Raw genomic sequence first — 20,886 nt, 5'->3', positions numbered from 1 at the left:
AGATTTATATGCCCCCATTCTTTCCATAAGTGAGGTTGAAGGCAAGTCAAAAATGAGCACACTGCTTCAATCATATAGCTTTCTATACCAATCCACTTGCATTCATAGGGCCCTATTTTAACGATCTGAAACGCAAGTGTCAAAGCGCAAAGCGCAAGTAACTTTGTGGGCGGGTCTTGGCGTTGTTGCTATTTTCCCGGCGGGATAAATGACTCTTGCGCCAGGCGCAAATCTAAAATGGGTTGGTCTGAAGTAGCTTCATTATTCATAGGTGTGGTTTGGGCGTAACGTGAAATAAACCAATCAGAGCGTCATCTCACATTCCCTTTAAGAGCAGGCGCGCTTGTTCTAAAGCGGATTCCTATTATAACGGCGGATTTGCCAGGCGCACACCAGGATCGGTTCACAGCCAAGGAGAGCAACGCTCTCGTCAGGGACGTTGGGGATGGAGAAACCCACCCAAATTAACTTCGGTTAAAAAGGCGTATGATAATTTGGGTAAATGTGTAAGCTAGATGTATGCTTTTATAATAAATTGTCTATCTATCTATCTATCTATCGTAATAATGTATGATTTGCAAAAATGAAAACTGCTGCTTCTGTGTAGATGAGAGAATCAAAGTGTATGCGCGTTGTGCACACGCTACATTGATTATGGCCAAGCATGCGCCCTTAAAATAGCATATGAATAACATGCGCAACGCGCCACTGACTTTAAACTATTTTTTCCTGGTTAGTGGCGCAATTGTTTTCTAAACCTGCAAAATAGCATGAAGGAACGTTTGCGCCTGAACACGCCTCCTTTTTTGCGCTGAACCGCCCAGGGAGCGCAAGTTCATTCCCTAGTTTAGCGACGTGCTTCTGTGGAGGGAAAAACGCGCTTTGCGCGGGTGCAAAATAGGAATGATACATGCGTCGGTGTACAAAGTCATTTGCGCTGGGTGCAAGATAGGGCCCATAGACTCTGAGGATATTGCCATGTCTTGTTATGCCCACTAGAGGACAGTGCTGTAATCTGCTGAACCTGGACTCAAACAGGACATCTATTGTTCATGAATAATTATTCAAAGTATTCAAATGGTCGCTCAACATCAAACCACCCACACCATCTGATACACTGATATAGTACTTATGTTTTGATGCCAGTGAATGCATATTTCCTGATATATCCGATGAAATATAGATTTAATATAGAGGATGCTGAGGTCACGTGACAACCCTGTTCTTGTCCCTGAGCTTTGGGGAGTAAAACGACCTACTTATAATTAATTAGGTAGTGATTGCACTTTTGTGTAATGTGCTGCCTTTAATTTTAGAAAATTAGGGTCAAAGTAGTTTCTTAGGATAGAATTCAAGGCAATGCACCATAATGTTCATCTCCTCCAGTTGTTACTTTTTTTTATCTGGGTCAATCAGGAGACTTTCATTCATCCATCTAGTTCAAATTGTTCATGATAGCATAAGATACATTTGTCCAGCTGATAAAATATCAAAGCATTGTTGAACTGAGGAGAGTGATACAATTTAACTATGCTGACAAAAAACAAGGTCACCTGTAAACTTCTTATTAAAATTAGCTAAAAGGTCATCTTGTTTTGCTGGTGACCAGGAAAAAAAACATGCAGGAAGAACACAACTATAAGCCAGGGGAAAGCACCGTATGGGCCTCTCATCCTTACCTTGAAAACCCTATCAGTAATGTACCAAGCAAACAATAACAGACCTTTCCTCTCCTCAGTCTTTAATTCTTCACCCTCCTCCTGGTGGGTGTTTTTTTAACCACACCCATTTCCTCCATTGTGGGAGGAACTGTCCAAGAGCAACATCACTCCAGCATTCCTGCCTGTGTGCACTGTGCTTCCCGTGGCCTGACTGTAAACCAGTACAGACTGCTGAGCTGTTTCTATGGTGCTACATCAGAGGCTTAAGAGTCACTGCACGCAGCCAATCAGATGACTTGTGGGGGAACCGTGTGGGCTGTAGCTAACAGAATGAGTTTGTGAACTTACTTTTGGTGTGCTCTAAAGTTGATACAGGGTGGACAACTTTTCTGGAAGAGAACAGGAGAAGATAACTCATAATTTTCAATGGAATGACAAGTGTTTTCTGTTGGTTGCAATCTCACCGTGGACGACATTGTGTCTTTGAAGCTGCTGAGTTCAGTCACTTGCACCTGTACTGTTATAGACCACTTTCTTCATGTTTTTTGGGTGGGAAGTGAGCAAACGACAAGAAAGACTTTACCCTGAAAACCGGGCCAGAAAGAACTAGTTTTTGGCATCTGCTCAGGACAGAACGCAAGTTGTTCTGAAAGCCATAGAGGAAATTCAGTTGCCATGGCAGATAATGTTATTGAAGAGACCGATAACTACCCTGGCAAGGATGAGCTGGAATGGGGCTATGAAGAAGGTAAGGACTCAGTCCGAGAATCACTGCTTATCCTCCTCTTTGTGAAACATGAAACTTTATTGTCACACCCATGATAAACAAGCCTGTCTCAATTAGCCTATATATATATATATAGTGAATTTATTTAGAGAATTATTTTCTACACCGCTGAGTCTTTAAATACACAGACAATACTAGATAGTTGTGATCTGTCCCTTTTTCACCAATGCTGCATGTGGCCACTTCTAATTTACAACCAATTCAGATCTTTCTTTTCTTTTCTTTTTTACAGTGAATCAGTGCACTATGTTTTTAACTTAAAATTTATTTTTTATTAAATAAGTGCATAAATAAAAATATTTAAAGCATACTTGTATTATTGTTTATTATGTGAAAATAGCAGAGGAAATGTTTTATTTCAATTGTATTTAGACCAAGATGAGTCATTTTTCTAAGTTTCAATTTGTACTATTTCTAGTAGTGTTAGTCTGCAATGAAACACATTTACTTTTCTAGTGCAATTTTATATAATAAAGCAAATGCATAGAGAAGAGTAAAACATATACACAGGGTGATATGAAAAACAGCAGAGGAATGAGCACATCCTGTATCCCCCTGTGTCTGCTATTCCTGTTGGCCCCTCAGTAATGACTCTGAGGCACTGGAGATCTAGCTGTCCTTATTTAGCTTCAACATTGGGACATAAAAATGTACCACTCTTTGTATTATCTGTGTGGCACCAGCAAATATTTCATAGCTACAAAGTTTAATTCGAGGTTGAGCAACAGGCTGTGGGTCTAGTGGGTCATGAACAAGGACAGTGTTATCATACGCTCAAAGCGAGATAAGTGTTCTTTGATAAATGCATTAAAACAAAATGTTAGCTATCACCATTCAATGGTCGATAGAATCAATTTTTTTTTGTCTTTTGTGAATGAATGCAGGTGTTGAATGGGGTCTTCTGTTTCCTGAGGCAAATGGAGAGTACCAGTCCCCCATAAACCTTAACTCTAGGGAGGCCCGCTATGACCCGCGGCTGCTGGAGGTGGGGCTTAACCCCAACTATGTCGTTTGCAGGGACTGTGAAGTCATTAACGACGGTCACACCGTGAGGATCATGCTCAAGTCCAAATCAGGTATAGCATGCTGAAAGGTATCCCTGTATTTAAATTGAAAGGAGTAGTTCACTAAAAATAAATATTCTGCCATTATTTTTTCCATGTCATTCACAACTCTTATGTGTCATTATTCTTTCATTGGAACACCAAAAAAGTTGATAATTAACAAAAATTTCAAGTTCCAAAAAGGACAGAAAAGATGCGAAATAAAAACTATCACTGAGGCCTCGTGGTGTTTGTTTTGACACGTTAGTCTGCGCGCTGCACAGTGCAGGACACTAAAGATACGAATTTAAAACAGACAATGAAACAGTATGTAGGCTATACAGTACAGTGCATGTTTTCATATCGTTATAAATAAAGTAATTAATTTGTTGACTAGATGCTGTTTTAGTGGAGACCAGCAGTATGTTTGTTGTCAAGGCTGAGAGGAAGCTAACACTAGTAGGTCTACCTCAAGCGGTTAAAACCGTGTGACAAAAACACACACAAGCCCGACCCAAATGTTTAATGTCACGATTGTTATCATCTATATGCATTTGTCTATTTTTAGCTGGTCGCTTTAATGCATTCGTTCTCCATCGAAGTTGCATATTTAAAGTTTGTGACTTGAGAAAGCAAATTGTAGACAGAGTGCCCTATCTTGCACCCAGCGCAACTGACTTTGTACACCGACGCATGTATCATTCCTATTTTGCACCCGACGCACAGCGGACTTCTCCCTCCACAGTCGCACATCGGTAAATTAAGAAACTTGCGCTCCCGGGGGCGGTTCAGCGAAAAGGGGAGGCGTGTTCCAGTGCAAACGTTCCCTGGTGCTATTTTGCAGTTTCAGAAAATTCTGCTATTTTAAGGGTGCATGCTTGGCCATAATGTAGCGTGTGCACAACGCGCATACACTTTGCTTCTCTCATCTACACAGACGCAGGCAGCAGTTCCCATTTTTGCAAACCATACATAATTACAAGGAAAAATATTCCACATGAGGGAAATCACTGTGGTGTCCATGAAGATGGGAAAAAATAGGCATAAATCTAGCTTACACATTTACCCAAATTATTATACGCCTGTTTAACTAAATAGCTAACTTAAGCTAATTTGGGTGGGTTTCTCCCATCCCCATACAATGTCACTTCTCTGTCTTTTACGGCCCTGACGAGAACGTCGGTCTCCTCGGCTGTGAACCGCTCCTGGTGTGCGCCTGGCAAATCCGCCGTTATAATAGCAATCCGCCATGGAACAAGCGCGCCTGCTTTTAAAGGGAATGTAAGATGACGCTCTGATTGGTTTATTTCACGTTACGCCCAAACCACACCTATGAGTAAAGTAGCTACTTCAGACCAACCCATTTTAGATTTGTGTCGGATCCGCAAGATCCGCCCACAAAGTTACTTGCGTTTCGCGTTTGATACTTGCGTTTCAGATTGTTAAAATAGGGCCCAGAAACTGTCATGCAGCCGACAGAAACATATAAACAAATAAGAAACATTCAATTTCAGTTCTTTTTTCATCGTCACTATAATACATATTTTGTTATTTTTATCAGATAATCATCAAGTGTTCTAAAATAGAAGCAAATAAAGTGTGAGCATACTATGTCTAATTTTAATGCTATACGGTGTTTGTGTAGATATAAAGATGGCTATCTTTAAGCATGACTGTTTGTAATTATATGAAATGGTAACACTTTACAATAAGAGACCATCTGTAGCATTTAATAAAAGTATTGTTCATTGTTAATTTCAACATTTACTAATACTTTTTTACAAGTTATATTTCTAAACATTAGATAATGCACTTTGAACTAATGTATAATTAAAGGGACTGTGTGTAGGAATTTCTCCCATCTAGTGGTGAAATTGTATTTTGCATTCAAACGAATAATGCTCTCCAGCGCCTCACTTTTTCAAATGCGCGTTGCATCTACGGTAGCCGTTATGTACCAAAAAGCTATGACAGGATGTCTTATAATAGCAATTCGAGTTTTTCTTCGGGTGAACAGGTTTGTTATTTAAAACAAACTGAAACTTGAAACAACGAAAAAAAGAATGTTACAGTATGAATTACTGACTGTGAAAAACATTAACTATGGTAATTAGTAGTAATGCCTTCTTTACTCGTTATATTTTTTGAAGTACGTGCATTGTTAGATATCATCATCATCAGAGCCTTCTCTAACGTTACTTTACTCTATAGCTGCTATTCATCAAAGAGCCTGTTTAACTTTTAACTATAAATGTTCTACTGTCTATATAATAAAGTATACAACCAAGCAATGAAAAAAAAGCTTGTAATTAAGACTGTAACATTGACTTACCTGTTGAGAAGAAAGCAGGCAACTTCAGGGTCTCTTTTTAAAGCTATCTCCTGCATTAGCTATCCCGACATTAACCCTTGTTTTTGTAATCTCCGGTCACGTTTCATTTTATGGTCTATTTTGGACTTTTACGACGACGAGGACTCCTTATCCTGTGACTCAGCATATGTATGAATGAACGGTGTATAAATAACCGTGCAGTGCATCATTTTAAACTTGCCGGGGCAGTGACAAGCGCCTCTCACTGCTCTGCGTCTCCGCTTCTGCTGGCTTCAGTCACGTGACGCTGGTTCTGAACGAAAACGCGTTGTGGAAACGCGTTGGCCTAGTACTTTTTGTCCCTCTCTGCTATTATAGTTTTTCAAGATGGCGGAACTACATGGAAGCCTCCGTGGACCTACCCGTCCCATGTATATAAAGATAATAAATTCTTCGTTTACAAGGATTAGTCTGATCATTGGCATAGGTATTTAAACACCATTGAGGGCATATTTATGAATAAAAATATTGATTTTAGATAATAAAATACCTAAAAAGCTACTCATAGTCCCTTTAAGGTAACTAAGGTATAGGCCTAATTATTAATTTTTGTAATAAAGTTCAGCACTATTTTATGTGTTATGTTGGTTTTCATTCAGTATCCTTTTAAAAACTATCAGTTGATTTATCGGTTATCGGCCAGTGCGGTCCAATCTAGTTATCATTATCGGTAAAATCCACAATCGGTCGACCTCTTAAAGGGGTGGTTCCGAATTTTGGACATCGGACCTCATTTACAAGTTAGCCTGGGTGTTATTTATCAGTGGAGACAGTTTTCAAAAATTTTCACCCAGTCCTTCCAGTTGCATAGTTCGCCAGTGCTAGGCTAGCGCGAGTCAACGGTATCTGCTAGCCTGCCATTAAAAACAGTTTTACCCACTCCACACTACACCAAAAGCAAATAAATTATAACGCCAGACTATCGATGTAAATGTCTGTTGAGAGAATAATGTTAGAAATCAAACTATTCTTGCATCTCAATGATCGCATTACATTTACAGGAACTAGTTTCTCACCAGCGGCGGAATTTTACTTTGCTCCGGTTAGTACTGCGCCGAAAAGAAAAAACAGAACAGAAGCGCACTATAGTCGGGACGTCTAGCTAGCTATATGTAGCTATATATTTTCTGCACTGGCACCACCGGTCTCCCGATGTTCTGTCCCGGTTCTCTACGGCATCTCCAGCTGCTGTCGTCTCTACAGACAGACATTCTTTCTATTTCTGCCCTCTGTGTTCGTCTGTGTATTCCGGCTCATACATGTAAGTTACGGTTCGTTGAATAACACACATTCCTCGCCTGCATCATTTCCAAAGTCCAAAACATTGCCATGGCTTTCAAACGTGGCCATAGTCCTATGTATTGTTGATTTCTTCGTGAAATGTACTATGCTTCTGCTGTAGTGATGAGTGTCAGCGGCAGGTAAATACACTTGCGTGATTGTCATGTGGACCGGCTCTCTCAGTTGCCTAGGTAACTTAATATCACTTCGCCGCTGTTGTAGACTGTGCTAATAAATACAGGGAACAAAGTATAACTATTGCAATGCGATGAAAGGGTAGTTTGATTTTTAACATTATTCTCTCAACAGACATTTACATCGATAGTCTGGCGTTATAATTTATTTGCTTTTGGTGTACTGTGGAGTGGGTAAAACTGTTTTTAATGGCAGGCTAGCAGATACCGTTGACTCGCACTAGCCTAGCACCGGCAAACTATGCAACTGGAAGGACTGGGTGAAAATTTTTGAAAACTGTCTCCACTGATAAATAACACACAGGCTAACTTGTAAATGAGGTCCGATGTCCAAAATTCGGAACCACCCCTTTAAAGGACAATTCCGGTATTTAACACTTTGAGTCTATTTTGTAGTTTGTTTTGGATGAACAAGAGTGGTGGACAAAGAAATTTTGACAATGGTTCCTGTCGCGACTTTTTGACTATTTTAGAATTGCCCATGACCGCATTAGAATGGGAGTCTATGGCCATGCACAAACATGTCCTTAAAACAACCCTTAACGTTCGTTTTCAAAACTGTGCAACTCACCGAGTGGTTAGTGGTGTTCGTTGATAATTAAAAACAAATATATCGGCGCAATGTATGATTTCAATCCGTTTTTTTTCTATAGTGGAACTATTTTTTCAGATACCTCACAACCGCGTATAAACTTCCGCTCTTCCGCAACTTCCGTTGCTCTGCTCACGCTAGCCTTCTGAGAGACAGAGAACCGAGCGAAAAGACCTAAAAGACTACAATCAAATGTAAACAGACCCCTTTCCGTTTCGGGTAGCGCAGTAATATCAACGAGCAATGAGTCCTCCAACGGAAATCAATGGATTTTACAAAATGCCAAATAAAACACGACAGAAACTGTATTTCGCTACGCTACTTGTTTTTAATCATCAACGAACACCACTAACCACTCAGTGAGTTGCACAGTTTTGAAAACGAACGTTAAGGATTGTTTTAAGGACATGTTTGTGCATGGCCATTGACTCCCATTCTAAAGCGGTCATGGGCAATTCTAAAATAGTCAAAAAGTCGCGACAGGAACCATTGTCAAAATTTCTTTGTCCACCACCCTTGTTCATCCAAAACAAACTACAAAATAGACTCAAAGTGTTAAATACCGGAATTGTCCTTTAATATCCCTTTCATTTAAAATGGTGAATAACACATGCATAACAATCAAATTTATATTTATTTTACATTTACATAATATGCACTAAAATAATTTGAAATAAATCATTCTCAAATGAATCCAATTGGGGGGGGGGGGATTAACTTGACAATAAAAAAATGTTAGCACCTTCTTGATTCTATAATCCTATTATAGTATTTTTCACAAATACAGAAGATCTTCTAGTTTTAAAAAAAGGAGGCAAATATCGGCCGACATATCAGCTTGGATTTATCGATTTATTAGTCAACCACTATTTGTTACATGAGGGTGAGTAAATAATGACAGAACTTTCATTTTGGGGTGAACTAGCCCTTTGACAAAGTCTATAAAAAAGTTATAAGATGTTTTGCTTTTCTAGGTCATTGAGAGGTTAAAAGACATAAATCTGATGTCTGTGAGAAACCTGTAATGTTTGTCAAATCATCCTGTTCTCTTCCCTTTCCTGTGACCTGTGAATGCTGTCTCAGTTGTGACTGGGGGTCCTCTCCCCAGTGACCATGAGTATGAACTGAGTGAGGTGCGCTTCCACTGGGGAAAAGAGAACCAGAGGGGATCTGAACACACTGTCAACTTCAAGGCTTTTCCTATGGAGGTCAGTGTCACTCCGCCAGTTCTGTCCATATTGAGCATTTGCTCTTATTGTTCCTCTAAGTCACTCATACTTCCTGATGTCTAAAAAAATGTCTGTTTCACACTGCACACATAGACAGCTGCACATATTTACTAGGGGCCCCTAATAACAGGTCACAGTATTCACACTGCATAAGCAATAAGCCTTTTTTTAGCAACAAAACAAATTATAAATGGCAACCTCAGTTCATGTCAAAAACAACAATACCACATGCTCCAATGAAGGATTTATCATCAAGTCATCTATTCAAATCACCCGTCTCTGGCACCTGCTCTCCAACTCCTGGTCTTCTGTACATAAGGAGAAAGATAAGGGCCATGTGTCACCATGTTTGTCAACCTGTTACCATGTTGCAGTTCCTTAAGTTGTTGGCACAATTGCAAGTCAAACCAGTCTTATAACAGGACACGGAACTGCCATTAAAATAATCACCTTCATAATTGTTGCATACTTTATAGCTATATGTTGATTTTAGAGTTCAGTTTATTGCAGATCCCTCAATTAGTAATAAATATCTCTCACAGCTTCATCTAATCCACTGGAACTCTACATTATTCAACAGCGTGGAGGAGGCCATGGGCAAGAAAAAAGGCATTCTCATCATTGCCTTATTTGTGCAGGTATCTACCCCATATATTGGAGGTTATAACAAATACAAAAATCCCCAATCACGTTGGGTAAATAAACATGGTATTAGTAGTGTAAACATAGAAAGCCTTTTAAGGGGCAAAGTCAAATGTATGTCTCTGGTCATCTTACAGTATATTATGTTCAGTTGACACTGGTGCTCTATTTTTTGTTCTATGCAGGTTGGGAAGGAACATCTTGGGCTGAAGGCCATCACAGACGTCCTGCAGGACCTGCAGTACAAGGTGATCAGAAGAGCTGCCTTACTAGAGACTAAAGCGAAAAATATGACACGTACGCTTGTGACTAAAAATGCCTTTTTGTGTGTACAGGGAAAGACAAAAATAATTCCATGTTTTAACCCCAACACATTACTGCCTGGTAAATTATTTATTTCTTATTCATATTCTATCATACTGATATTTTTATATTTGTTGCATGTTGTGATTTTTGATCTTTTCTGATTACATCATCATATCCTAGTTAAAGGTTATCCGTTTGTATCTGACTGTCTCCGTTGGTTTGTGTATCTCCTTAGATCCTCTCTTAAGAGATTACTGGGTGTATGAGGGCTCTTTAACCACACCACCCTGTAGTGAGAACGTCATCTGGATTCTTTACCGTTACCCCCTTACCATCTCTCAGATGCAGGTAACATCTTTACACCTGTTATTAAATATTATTATTACTCAGATATACATGATAAATCTCTAATAAACTGCCAACCCCATTCACTTGGTGGCTATTTATATTTTTTAATGACAACTCTCTGAATAGTTTTAGCATGTTATTGAATATGGCAATGCGGACTTGATCTGCTACACTGCTGCTGCTGTTAATTATTGCTGCTGCAGAGTAAATATGGACTTGCTTCTGCTAATAGATACACAGGCACACTGCTGTGAGCTATAAGATATGCTGCATAAATACACATACGTAAATCCCATAGCAGATCTAGGCAGGTGGAGCTGGGGAGGCGGAGGTTTTCAGAGGAACTCGCGCCGCAGGACTACCTTACAGAAATCAATTAACCAGACTATTTAAATGTTGAGCAAGCAATCTCATTTGGCCATTGGCTGCAGAATCAGCAGAGGCCAATCAGCTTGTGTCTTGCAGTAATGATCTGATTGCTTGCAGATTGCATGTAAAGGAAAAAAAAAAAATTTAATAAAAAAATTAAAAAATAATGTTTTTGAAAGAAGTCTATTATTAGGGGCTTTCGCACCTGAGGAACCTTTTCAAGGTTCCTTCCTAGAACTATTGGCAGAAGTACCCGGATTTTGGTGTGTTTGCACCACAGGAACTAGGAACGATTTTAGCTCTAGGAACTCCTTTTGGGGGAACTAATTTAGCTGCCGCTTCAGAGTAGGGTCTCCCTTACGAAAATTAACCATGGTTTTTTTGTAGTAACTATGGTTTTTTTGTAGTTACCATGGTTTAACTATGGTTTTTTGCAGTAAAACCATAGTAACTACAAAATGAACCATAGTTTAACTATGGTTTTTGCAGTAAAACCATAGTAACTACAAATTAACCATGGTTTTACTACAATAACCGTGGTTTAACCATGGTTTTTTAGAGTTACCATGGTTTAACTATGGTTTTTGTAGTAAAACCATAGTAACTACAAAATGAACCATAGTTTAACTATGGGTTTTCCAGTCAAACCATAGTAACTACAAATGAACCATGGTTTTATTACAATAACCTTGGTTTAACCATGGTTTTTGTTGTAAAACCATAGTAACCATAAAATGAGCCATGGTTTTTGTAGTAAAGCCATAGTAACTACAAAATGAACCATGGTTTTCAGTGTACTGTTTTTTTTTTGTTTGTTTGTTTGTTTGTTTGTTTTTAGCATGTTTTTGTTCAGTCCAATGTAAATATATCTGCTGTGCATATGTTGCACTGACTTGTTTGGTGAAAAAAAAAAATAAATAAAAATAAATAATATATATATATATATATATATATATATATATATATATATATATATATATATATATATATGTTTCAACAGCATACGTGTATCTGCAAATATTTTTGTGAACAATCTGAAGAATTTTCTACAATTTGAACTATTTTAGTATTATGGCAAAGCATACTAAAGTAATTTTATGCCCAACAGTAGTTGGTTAGACAAAAATCTGGTGATATGAATGAAGTGTGTGTGCCATTTTGTGATGAAGTGTGCAACCAATACTATATGTAGTTTTGGTTGCAGTGCTTCATTTTGCATGATATATTAGGTATTTTGCAGTTTGGGTGTGTGGTTTTCTAAATTGTGTATTTTAATAAAACTAGGAAAAAAATAGTTTGCAAAATTGTGTGTTAGCAATTGGAAAAAAATGTAATTGTTCTCACGTCAAGGGTGCAGTGATAGGTCAAATTACTGTTTCATTCATGATTGGTTGATGCATTGAGTATGTGGCATAGCAACAAGACGCTGATTGGTCGAAATCGCTTCAGCCAAGGAATTTTTCGAACTGACAGCTGGAAGCAGGCTATCGTTACACGACAGCAGCGCGGTCGAGTTTATTGGTTTATATGCAGTTCACAAGTCGAAAATATAAATGTTATATCCACTTGACGTTAATTTAGCGAGTTAAACTGTAATGGTCACCAGCTGGAGTGCCTTCGAGAGCCACCAGAGGCCACTCCACACTAGACTGTGATCACTCCTTCAGACACTACATTTCCCATAATGCACTGCCCGGACTCATCAGCACTCATCTCTTTCACCTGTTTCTCATCACCTTGTTTCACTCACACCATAAATACCTGGGTTTCACATTCACTCATTGTGAAGTCTTGTTGTACTGTTAGTCTGCATTTCTGAGCATTTATCCCATGTTTGTTTTCTGTTTTTGACCCTGGACTGTTTATTGGACTCTGTTTATTGCTGCCAGCCTTGACCACTGCCTGTTTACTGGATTTCGAGTTTGGATTACCCTTATTTAATAAAGCTGCGTTTGGATCAATCTTCGTGTCTCGGAGCATTCATAACATAAACTTGCTTTGCACCGAATGCTTTTTAGCCATGTTTGACTTGTAAGTTATGTTACACTTTTTAATATTTGACTATCCCTTACGAAAATTAACCATGGTTTTACTATGGTAAAACTGTAGTTAACTACGACCGTAGTAACCGTGGTATTTTGGTGCGAACCACCATGGTTCGCACCAAAATACCACGGTTACTACAGTCATAGTTAACTACAGTTTTACTATAATATTAAAATAACTGTAGTAAAACCATGGTCTCAAAACCATGGTTTTTAAAAACCTTGGTTTCCGCCAAAATACCACGGTTACTACAGTCATAGTTAACTACAGTTTTACTATAATATTACTACAATATAACTGTAGTAACACCATGGTATCAAAACCATGGTTTTTAAAAACCATGGTTTCCGCCAAAATACCACAGTTACTACGGTCATAGTTAACTACAGTTTTACTATAATATTACTACAATATAACTGTAGTAAAACCATGGTATCAAAACCATGGTTTTTAAAAACCATGGTTCGCACCAAAATACCACGGTTACTACGGTTGTAGTTAACTACCGTTTTACTATAGTATTACTACAATATAACTGTAGTAAAACCATGGTATCAAAACCATGGTTTTTAAAAACCATGGTTTCCGCCAAAATACCACGGTTACTACGGTCGTAGTTAACTACCGTTTTACTATAGTAAAACCATGGTTAATTTTCGTAAGGGCTGTTAAAGGACTCATTCATTCGAATAGATAAAAGGGGAAATCAGAAACCAACTTTGACGTGACTAGAACTAACTGGGGTTTACCGCAGTACTATACATCATAAGGTGCAGAACGATGTATGCCTTTTGTTTGCAACTTAGATTATCTTTGATCTCAATGACTGGCAGAGCAGAGTCTTTCAAGTAAAGGCCAGTCATATATTGAGTATGATGCAAAGATACAACATGAAAATGGGTCAGGGTCTTGTCTGTGTTTGATAACATCACTTTTTTAAATTATAAATGGTTTCCTTCTTGGATTAAGTTCAAATGTGGTATCCCCATTTTGTACTTGTACATGTACTGATATGACCCTGTTTATGTTATAACTTCAATAATAGCATTAGAGAAAGACAAGATAAGAAAATACTCCTCATGTTTCTAAAAGAGCTCACACCCGGGGTCCAAATTCAACACTCACACCAAATGTGAGCAAAAAGTGACACTGGCCAGTAAAAGGAATGGAGTTATCCACCAGTTGGCTGGTCATTTTGAATGGAAGCATCCAAGCATTATACATTTAAATTGAATTGCAAGAAGCACAGTCTGACTCTTGTTGTTGTTAGGGTTGCATATATTTCAGATTAAACCATGTGGACACAGATGTGGAATATTCCTTACACTTTACAACCTAAACTAAAATATAAGGAACAATATCATGATGACAGGCGCTGAAACTAAGGCAAATGGTACACTTATCATCATTCCACAGGCATAATGGTTTTTATTAGCCTGACGTTGTCATACTCAGATTCTAGTCAGAATATGAGTCTGATACTGCACCATGGGCTCTATGCACGATCACTTCCGCGTTTTGTCTAAGCCCGCCCACGCCCAGTTACATCCGGTACTGTGTCGGAAGCCGTTTTTGCATTAGGTGGAGATAATGGCAAATTACACTCGCTGTTTACAAGAACTTCCAGTGGTTAACGTAAATGATGTTAACAATATTGTGAGGTAGTTAGCTGTCACACCTAAGCGTAAGAAAGAGAAGGGCTTTAAATTATATATTTTGAGCTACATCGACAACTTTGAGAGTGAGTATTCACTCATATCATGTGAAATCCGACTAGCGAATCGGTTTCTAAAATCGTTGTCTCCGTTTCTGAGAAAATTAATTTTATGAAACTTTTGCCGCTAGTACACTTCGCTATAGAACGCGCTATGCGGAAGTAAAGATGCTGGCTGAGATTCTACCGGAAATACATCAGCAGCGTTCGTGCATAGAGCGCATTGGGCTATGATTAAGGGGCGTGTTTCAACCGAACCAGGAAAGAAAATCCAAACAGCTCTGGTTCGAGCATAGTTGCTCCAGACCGAACTTCCCGACCTCAAATGTTGTGGGCGGGGCTAAGTTCGGCTGGCATCCAGGCTAAGTTTTTATACTTAGCTAATGATACTGAGATAATGACATTTTCTATCCCCAATCATAACCCTACCTAAAAACAAAAAACGTTCTACATTTTAATACAATATTATATTTGAATTATGAGGACGTTAGCGTGTCCTCATGATGTAGAGGACATGGCCTGAAACCTGACCCACACTGTGGGTCGCCATAATGTGGGTCTCACACACACACACACACACACACACACACACACACACACACACACACACACACACACACATGTCTGGTGCACTATCTTTGTGAGGACTCTCCATAGACGTAATGGTTTTTATACTGTACAAACTGTACATTCTATCCCCTTACACTGCCCCTATCCCTAAACCTACCCATCACAGGAGACATTCTGCATTTTTACATTTTCAAAAAAACTAATTCTGTATGATTTATAAGCTTTTGTACCCATGGGGACCTCAGTTTAGGTCCCCACGGTGACACGAGTCCCCATGAGTCTGTGTGCATTCAGGTTTAAGTCCCCACCGGTGTAGAAAAACATGTCCACACACACACACACACACACACACACACACACACACACACACACACACACACAAATTGCTTTGGATAAATGCATCTGCCAAATGGAGAAATGTAAATGTAAACTAACCCAAACTCCTTTTCTGCCACAGATTGAGGAGTTTCGTCGTCTTAGGTCCCACATTAAAGGAGCAGAGCTTCAAGAAGGCAATGACGGGATGCTGGGGGACAACTTCAGACCCACCCAGCCCCTGAGCGACAGGGTGGTCAGGGCAGCCTTCCAGTAAAACCCCCACAGCAGGATACACTTTAATCTGCCATGGGTAAATTTACAGGAGATTGTATTCTGTTCTTTGTTTATTCAAGCGGAGCACCCTCATTTGAGCATAATACCATGGCTTACGTATGACTTTGGCTGCTCTTTGTAAAGGAGGAGTTAGATTTGGCTTCTCACATTAGCTGATTAAATGTCTCATTGTCTGGATTGGGGGAAGAGCCCACCTGGATTTTAGTGCAAAATTATAGAAAACGGAAGATTCATCTCCATATGACCGTCATTCTGACCAATAACTGTACAACGCTCATGCTTAGTGTGCATTAATGTATTAATGAAAATAGGCCAAGTTCTCTTAGCAGTATTAGCATCACTATACAATAGAGTGCTGCAAGGGTTAGAGCAATACAGTAACCCAATTCCTTCTGATCTAGGACTTTCTGCAGCATTGTGTATAGATCTGTCTATTTCTAGGGCTCCCCAGGGCACACCTGGGTCTGCCTGCATATTATTCATTTTGAAATGAGATTTTGAGCAGGATAATTTAGGCCATGATGATGCAATGCTACTAAAAGAGTCTGAAGATGTAACCAGAGTAATCTAAAATATTACTTTGGAAATTCTGTGCTTCTATACTACACTTCTGTTAAAAAAGGTTTAAGTGCTTTATCATGTAACTTTTATTAAAAAATAACCAGCATTTCTAGCAAAGATTTGAAGGATCCTATACTCTCAGTCAGTCATTCAAGTTTTCTCCTTAGTTTGTTTGGGATGATGGTGAAATAATGATATTCACCATTCATATAACCTGAAGCCATGAGCTGTAAACATGAGCTGTAAACAAAACAAAAAAACCTTCAAATATAGAGTAAACCTCATTTCCCACTTCCTACGTTTTATATAAAAAAATATCCAACTAGGTCAAGTATGTTGCTTGCAACTTGCAATCGTCTTCAAACCATGGCCATGAACTGCCAGTAAATCAGACTAAAGTCAGGATGTAAATTAGCTGAATCAGTACTAAGCAGTAAAATTGATGTCAGCCAACACCAATTATAAGTCACTTCACCAACTGCATTTTAAATTTGAAAGGTCTCCTTACTAGACAAATTAGTAATGTTAAAACTGCTTTCACTTATGCTACATGCTTTTTTTGGTTCAAGTACATATTTATAGTATCACATTTACACACACTTTCCATCGCTGTTACCTGTCTTTAATTATCTCCCCCACCTCTCTCACACACACAAACATACACACACACACTCACACACACACACACACACACAATGAACACACTACTTCCTCTGTGCTAAGCAACAGAGAGCACATGCATGACAGGCTGATGGAGTCACAGTGAGATATTGTTCAGATGTAATGGATAGCTAATGGTCACATGACTGCCTCACAAATCAGCAATGTGCAGTTGGAATGAGAAGTGAGGGTCCACATATCCTTATTCTCTTCCTATTTCCACCCTGCTGTACACTGGATCGAAAAAAGTCTAAGTCGGAATGTAACGTTATAACCCTTAGAAAAAAAAAATTGCCCGAACATGTTAGTCATAAAGAGTCACTGTGACCACAGTCATCCCAGATAGCAAATGACATCTGGCCCAGTTGTGGCCCACATCTCCCACATTCTTCTGGGCCGCCGCATGGAATGGTGGTGATGACTGAGTGTGGCTGGCAATAGAATACATAGCTGTGCCTCATCTGGGCCAACTATGGCATATATGGCTCAGTTCACATAAATCACATGGGCCACATCTGGGCCACACACAACAAGCCACAACTCACACTAAAACCAGCTTGATGTGTATGGGCCAGATACGGCCCATATGACCTTTGCCGCTGCCAGAACTGAGCCATATATGCCATAGTTGGCCAAGATGAGGCCAGGTTATGTATGCTATCTGGGATATCTCTACAACAATATCACATACTTTCATTTCATGTCTCTAGGCTAAATTACATGCTTATGAATGAGGGTATTCAATGTAGTGTCAGTAGTGATAAATTGAAATGAAAATTCTTGGCATAAAATTCTGAACATATTTAGACAAATCTACTGAATCCTAGCAACAATGCATTGATTTGTGCATAAAAAAAATACACATACTGCACAATGTTTGTGTATTTGTGCATTCTTTCGGTGCATGGATTTATTCTGTGCATGTGTGGGAGGTTAAATGGTACTGGTTTTACTCAACATCATCATTAGACAGTGTTAAAAAAAAATTAGCTAATGTCCATGTCCAGTCATGATAGCTGTTGTCTTTACACTCTGCATAGGAAACTTGAAATAATGCTGTCTGCTGAGAGGTTCAGACCACAAACCAAGCCAAAAGCAGAAGATAAAAGCTTTGTTATTGTATTTATTATACATTATATATACTGTATATTACACTCTGTATTAAAAATATACTACTTCCATGCATGTAGTTTGATCTAAACCATTTTTTATCTTTCAGAAATTAGATATGATGAAGAAATAGAGACAAGGGCTCTGCAATGTCCTGGCTAAAGTGAAAGTTCATCACTTCCTGTAGATGTGTATGGGCAACATTTTGTAGTTGAATGTCCTGAGTATGGCCCTGGTGTGTGCAGATGATGCTTTTACCTTTCATTTGAAACAAAATTATACTGAATTTCATGTAAAAAAAAAAAAAAGAGAAAGCCAGTCAGTATGAAGAGACACCCTGTGTGATAAGCTTTTATAAGAAGGAGTGAAGGACCATATTAACGCTTGATGAATATTGTTAGAACACTGCAGTTTAACAAATGTGTGTAATCCTATAAATGTGGCTTTATAGGAAGATCATAATGTACATGATTGATACATGATGTAGGCAGACCCATTCCATACAGTTTTATATTTGATTATTTCTGATAATATGATACAACATAATGACATGAACAGAATAAGTTTAGTCATATTAGAAGGTATTTATGACTGTACATTGAAGGCTTTTAAATACTAGAATTGAAATAAATGTATACTGTTGAATGAACTGATTAAAGACACAAAGATTGGCTTCATGGGTGCTTTTCTGCTCTGTGTTGAATGAACAGAATATGAAGGACTGTAGGGTGTATTAGCCTCTGTTTAATGTTTGTTTTAGATTTGTATTGATAGTCTGTGTGGAGACTGCTGTTACCGCTCACATCTGCAGATTTAGTGCTTCTGTCTCTGCAGATAGCAATATCTGGTCTTTTGTTTTGTCATTATCTTGCTTTAAACAACTTTTCAACATCTAGTCCCGCAGAAAAAGGAAACATGATTCATTAAAAGATATGCGTGTTTGTATTATTTATGAAACCTGACAAGCCACAGACACTTCTGTTCTCGTGGGAAACGTTCAGGTGAAAAGCATTACTTTTGCATACCTTGAAAAATCCCTTGTCATCATAATGATTGTCATATAAGAAGTAAGGGTACAGCCTGACATTTACAGTAGAAATCAGTGTCATTTCAAATAGATTCTCACTGTAATTTCTCACTGGATATTTTGGGGGGGCGTACTTGTTTCATTAAGCCTGTGGGAAAACGCTAAGCTCTACTACGTAAACTGCACACTCTCGCACCCCAAAAGGTCTTATTTAGTAACTTATTAAAAACATAATACGTTTTCAAAAATAAACATAACTGCTTCAAAATTCTTGTTTTTGCTATGTGTGTGTGCAGTTTATGTGTGAGGGTTTTTGGGTGAACTATCCCTTTAAGGAACTTTACTGAATGTTTGCTTCAATTGAGCAATCCTCCAGTCTACAAACAACACTACAGCAAAAATATGACTGTGTATCTGCCATTATGATATTAGCATGTTGTCATTTAAGGCATTGACATGCCAACTGCAAACTGACTGAATTTGTATTTCCATCGTATTAACTATTCTACTGGTCCGCAAGGAAATGTTAACATCACCTATATCGCAACTAGCATATGCAACTCCACCCAGCGGCTTCAAAGCTTCAAACACAGTATAATGAATATCCTGTTTTGTCTATTGTTTTGTCTTCTGAATAAAGAGGATCCACATCTGTCAATTCAGTCTAAGTTATATTTGCTTGTTTGCTTTCAAAAGGCATGTTATTGTGTAAATTATGCCACTATAAAAAAAATAAAAAAATAAAAAAATAAATAAATATATATATATATATATATATATATATATATATATATATATATATATATCACGGTATCTTCCAAAGTAATATAGCACATAAATAAGATAATAATTCAGCACCAGTACTGCAGTACAATGGTTTTACCATCACTTTTCATTTTTGTGAGGGTCACATTTGTACTGCTAAGGCATGTAGCTGTGGGTCAAAAAATGTGTTTTACCACAGAAGACATATAATTGGACTTTGGACCAAATTAGCTGTATTTTGTCAACAGAACAAACAGATGTAGTTTTCAGATTACTTTATGACTTTTAGATGGGTGTTATCAGATCACTTATAGCAACCGAAGACGGCTGTATTTTGAAATGTGTCGATTGAAACACGCTACAGCGCCCTCAGCTGTCTGAAAAAGAAATGACAGACAACAGCAATTGCTCATTAGAACTTCTAATGAGCAATTGCTGTTGTCTGTCATTTCTTTTTCTGGCCATAGTGCTATATTTGTGTCTTGAACCTGGCAATGCCTTTAAATTGAGCTCATTTCTTGTTCAACAGGAAATGAGCGCAATTTAAAGGCGATGCCAGGTTCAAGACACAAATATAGCACTATGGTCAGTTTAAAAAAAATTGTATTTGTTAAAATCACTCTATCACTTATGGAAAGATGATAGTGTCACATCAGAGAGCAGAATCATCAAATCTCTAATGAGAATGAGAGCATATCTTGGCTCCACATTTAAAGCTGTGGGTGAAGTGCACGAGAGAGCCTTTCATCTTCAAACACACTCAATGAGCAAATCGTCATGCTCTGACATTATGGTGAATGGTTAACTATGGGTTAGAATTGTTGCATTATTCCAAATAAATAGACTGAGATTCACAAATAAATGTAAAAAGATTCACAAAAAATAATCAAATTCACAAATAGATTAAGATCCACAAATAAATTAAAAGAGTTTCACAAAAATGTATAAAATAAAAATACAAATATGTTTTATATCACAAACACCCTGCCTGACACACA

At 38.2% G+C, this 20,886-nt stretch overlaps 1 protein-coding gene across 2 annotated transcripts; it reads left to right on the top strand.

Annotated features, from left to right (window-relative positions):
• The first annotated feature begins 1,827 nt into the window (after positions 1-1,827).
• Positions 1,828-19,779, top strand: ca8 (carbonic anhydrase VIII). 2 transcript variants are annotated; one of them, XM_079875834.1, is made up of 9 exons: positions 1,828-2,409; positions 3,333-3,524; positions 9,013-9,137; positions 9,701-9,796; positions 9,986-10,048; positions 10,136-10,184; positions 10,342-10,454; positions 15,611-15,781; positions 18,206-19,779. In XM_079875834.1, exons 1-8 carry the CDS (start codon positions 2,337-2,339, stop codon positions 15,743-15,745), a joined length of 846 nt encoding a protein of 281 aa, XP_079731960.1. In that variant the 5' UTR covers positions 1,828-2,336; the 3' UTR covers positions 15,746-15,781; positions 18,206-19,779. The 2 variants fall into 2 exon arrangements, with proteins under 2 accessions (XP_079731960.1, XP_079731961.1); XM_079875835.1 differs by lacking the exon at positions 18,206-19,779 and having other exon boundaries at positions 1,855-2,409; positions 15,611-16,570.
• Positions 19,780-20,886: the final 1,107 nt, after the last annotated feature.

This window comes from Squalius cephalus (genome assembly GCF_949319135.1).
Source record: "Squalius cephalus genome assembly, chromosome: 7".
In the NCBI taxonomy this organism is placed as follows: Eukaryota; Metazoa; Chordata; class Actinopteri; order Cypriniformes; family Leuciscidae; genus Squalius; species Squalius cephalus.
This window is presented reverse-complemented; position numbering and strand designations above follow the sequence as displayed.

Excerpts from the sequence above, each read along its gene's own strand:
- ca8 (XM_079875834.1), top strand. The coding sequence starts at position 2,337 with ATGGCAGATAATGTTATTGAAGAGACCGATAACTACCCTGGCAAGGAT. Across the intron at positions 2,410-3,332 it reads GGAATGGGGCTATGAAGAAG|GTGTTGAATGGGGTCTTCTG; the intron begins GTAAGGACTCAG and ends GAATGAATGCAG. Across the intron at positions 10,455-15,610 it reads TTACCATCTCTCAGATGCAG|ATTGAGGAGTTTCGTCGTCT; the intron begins GTAACATCTTTA and ends TTTCTGCCACAG.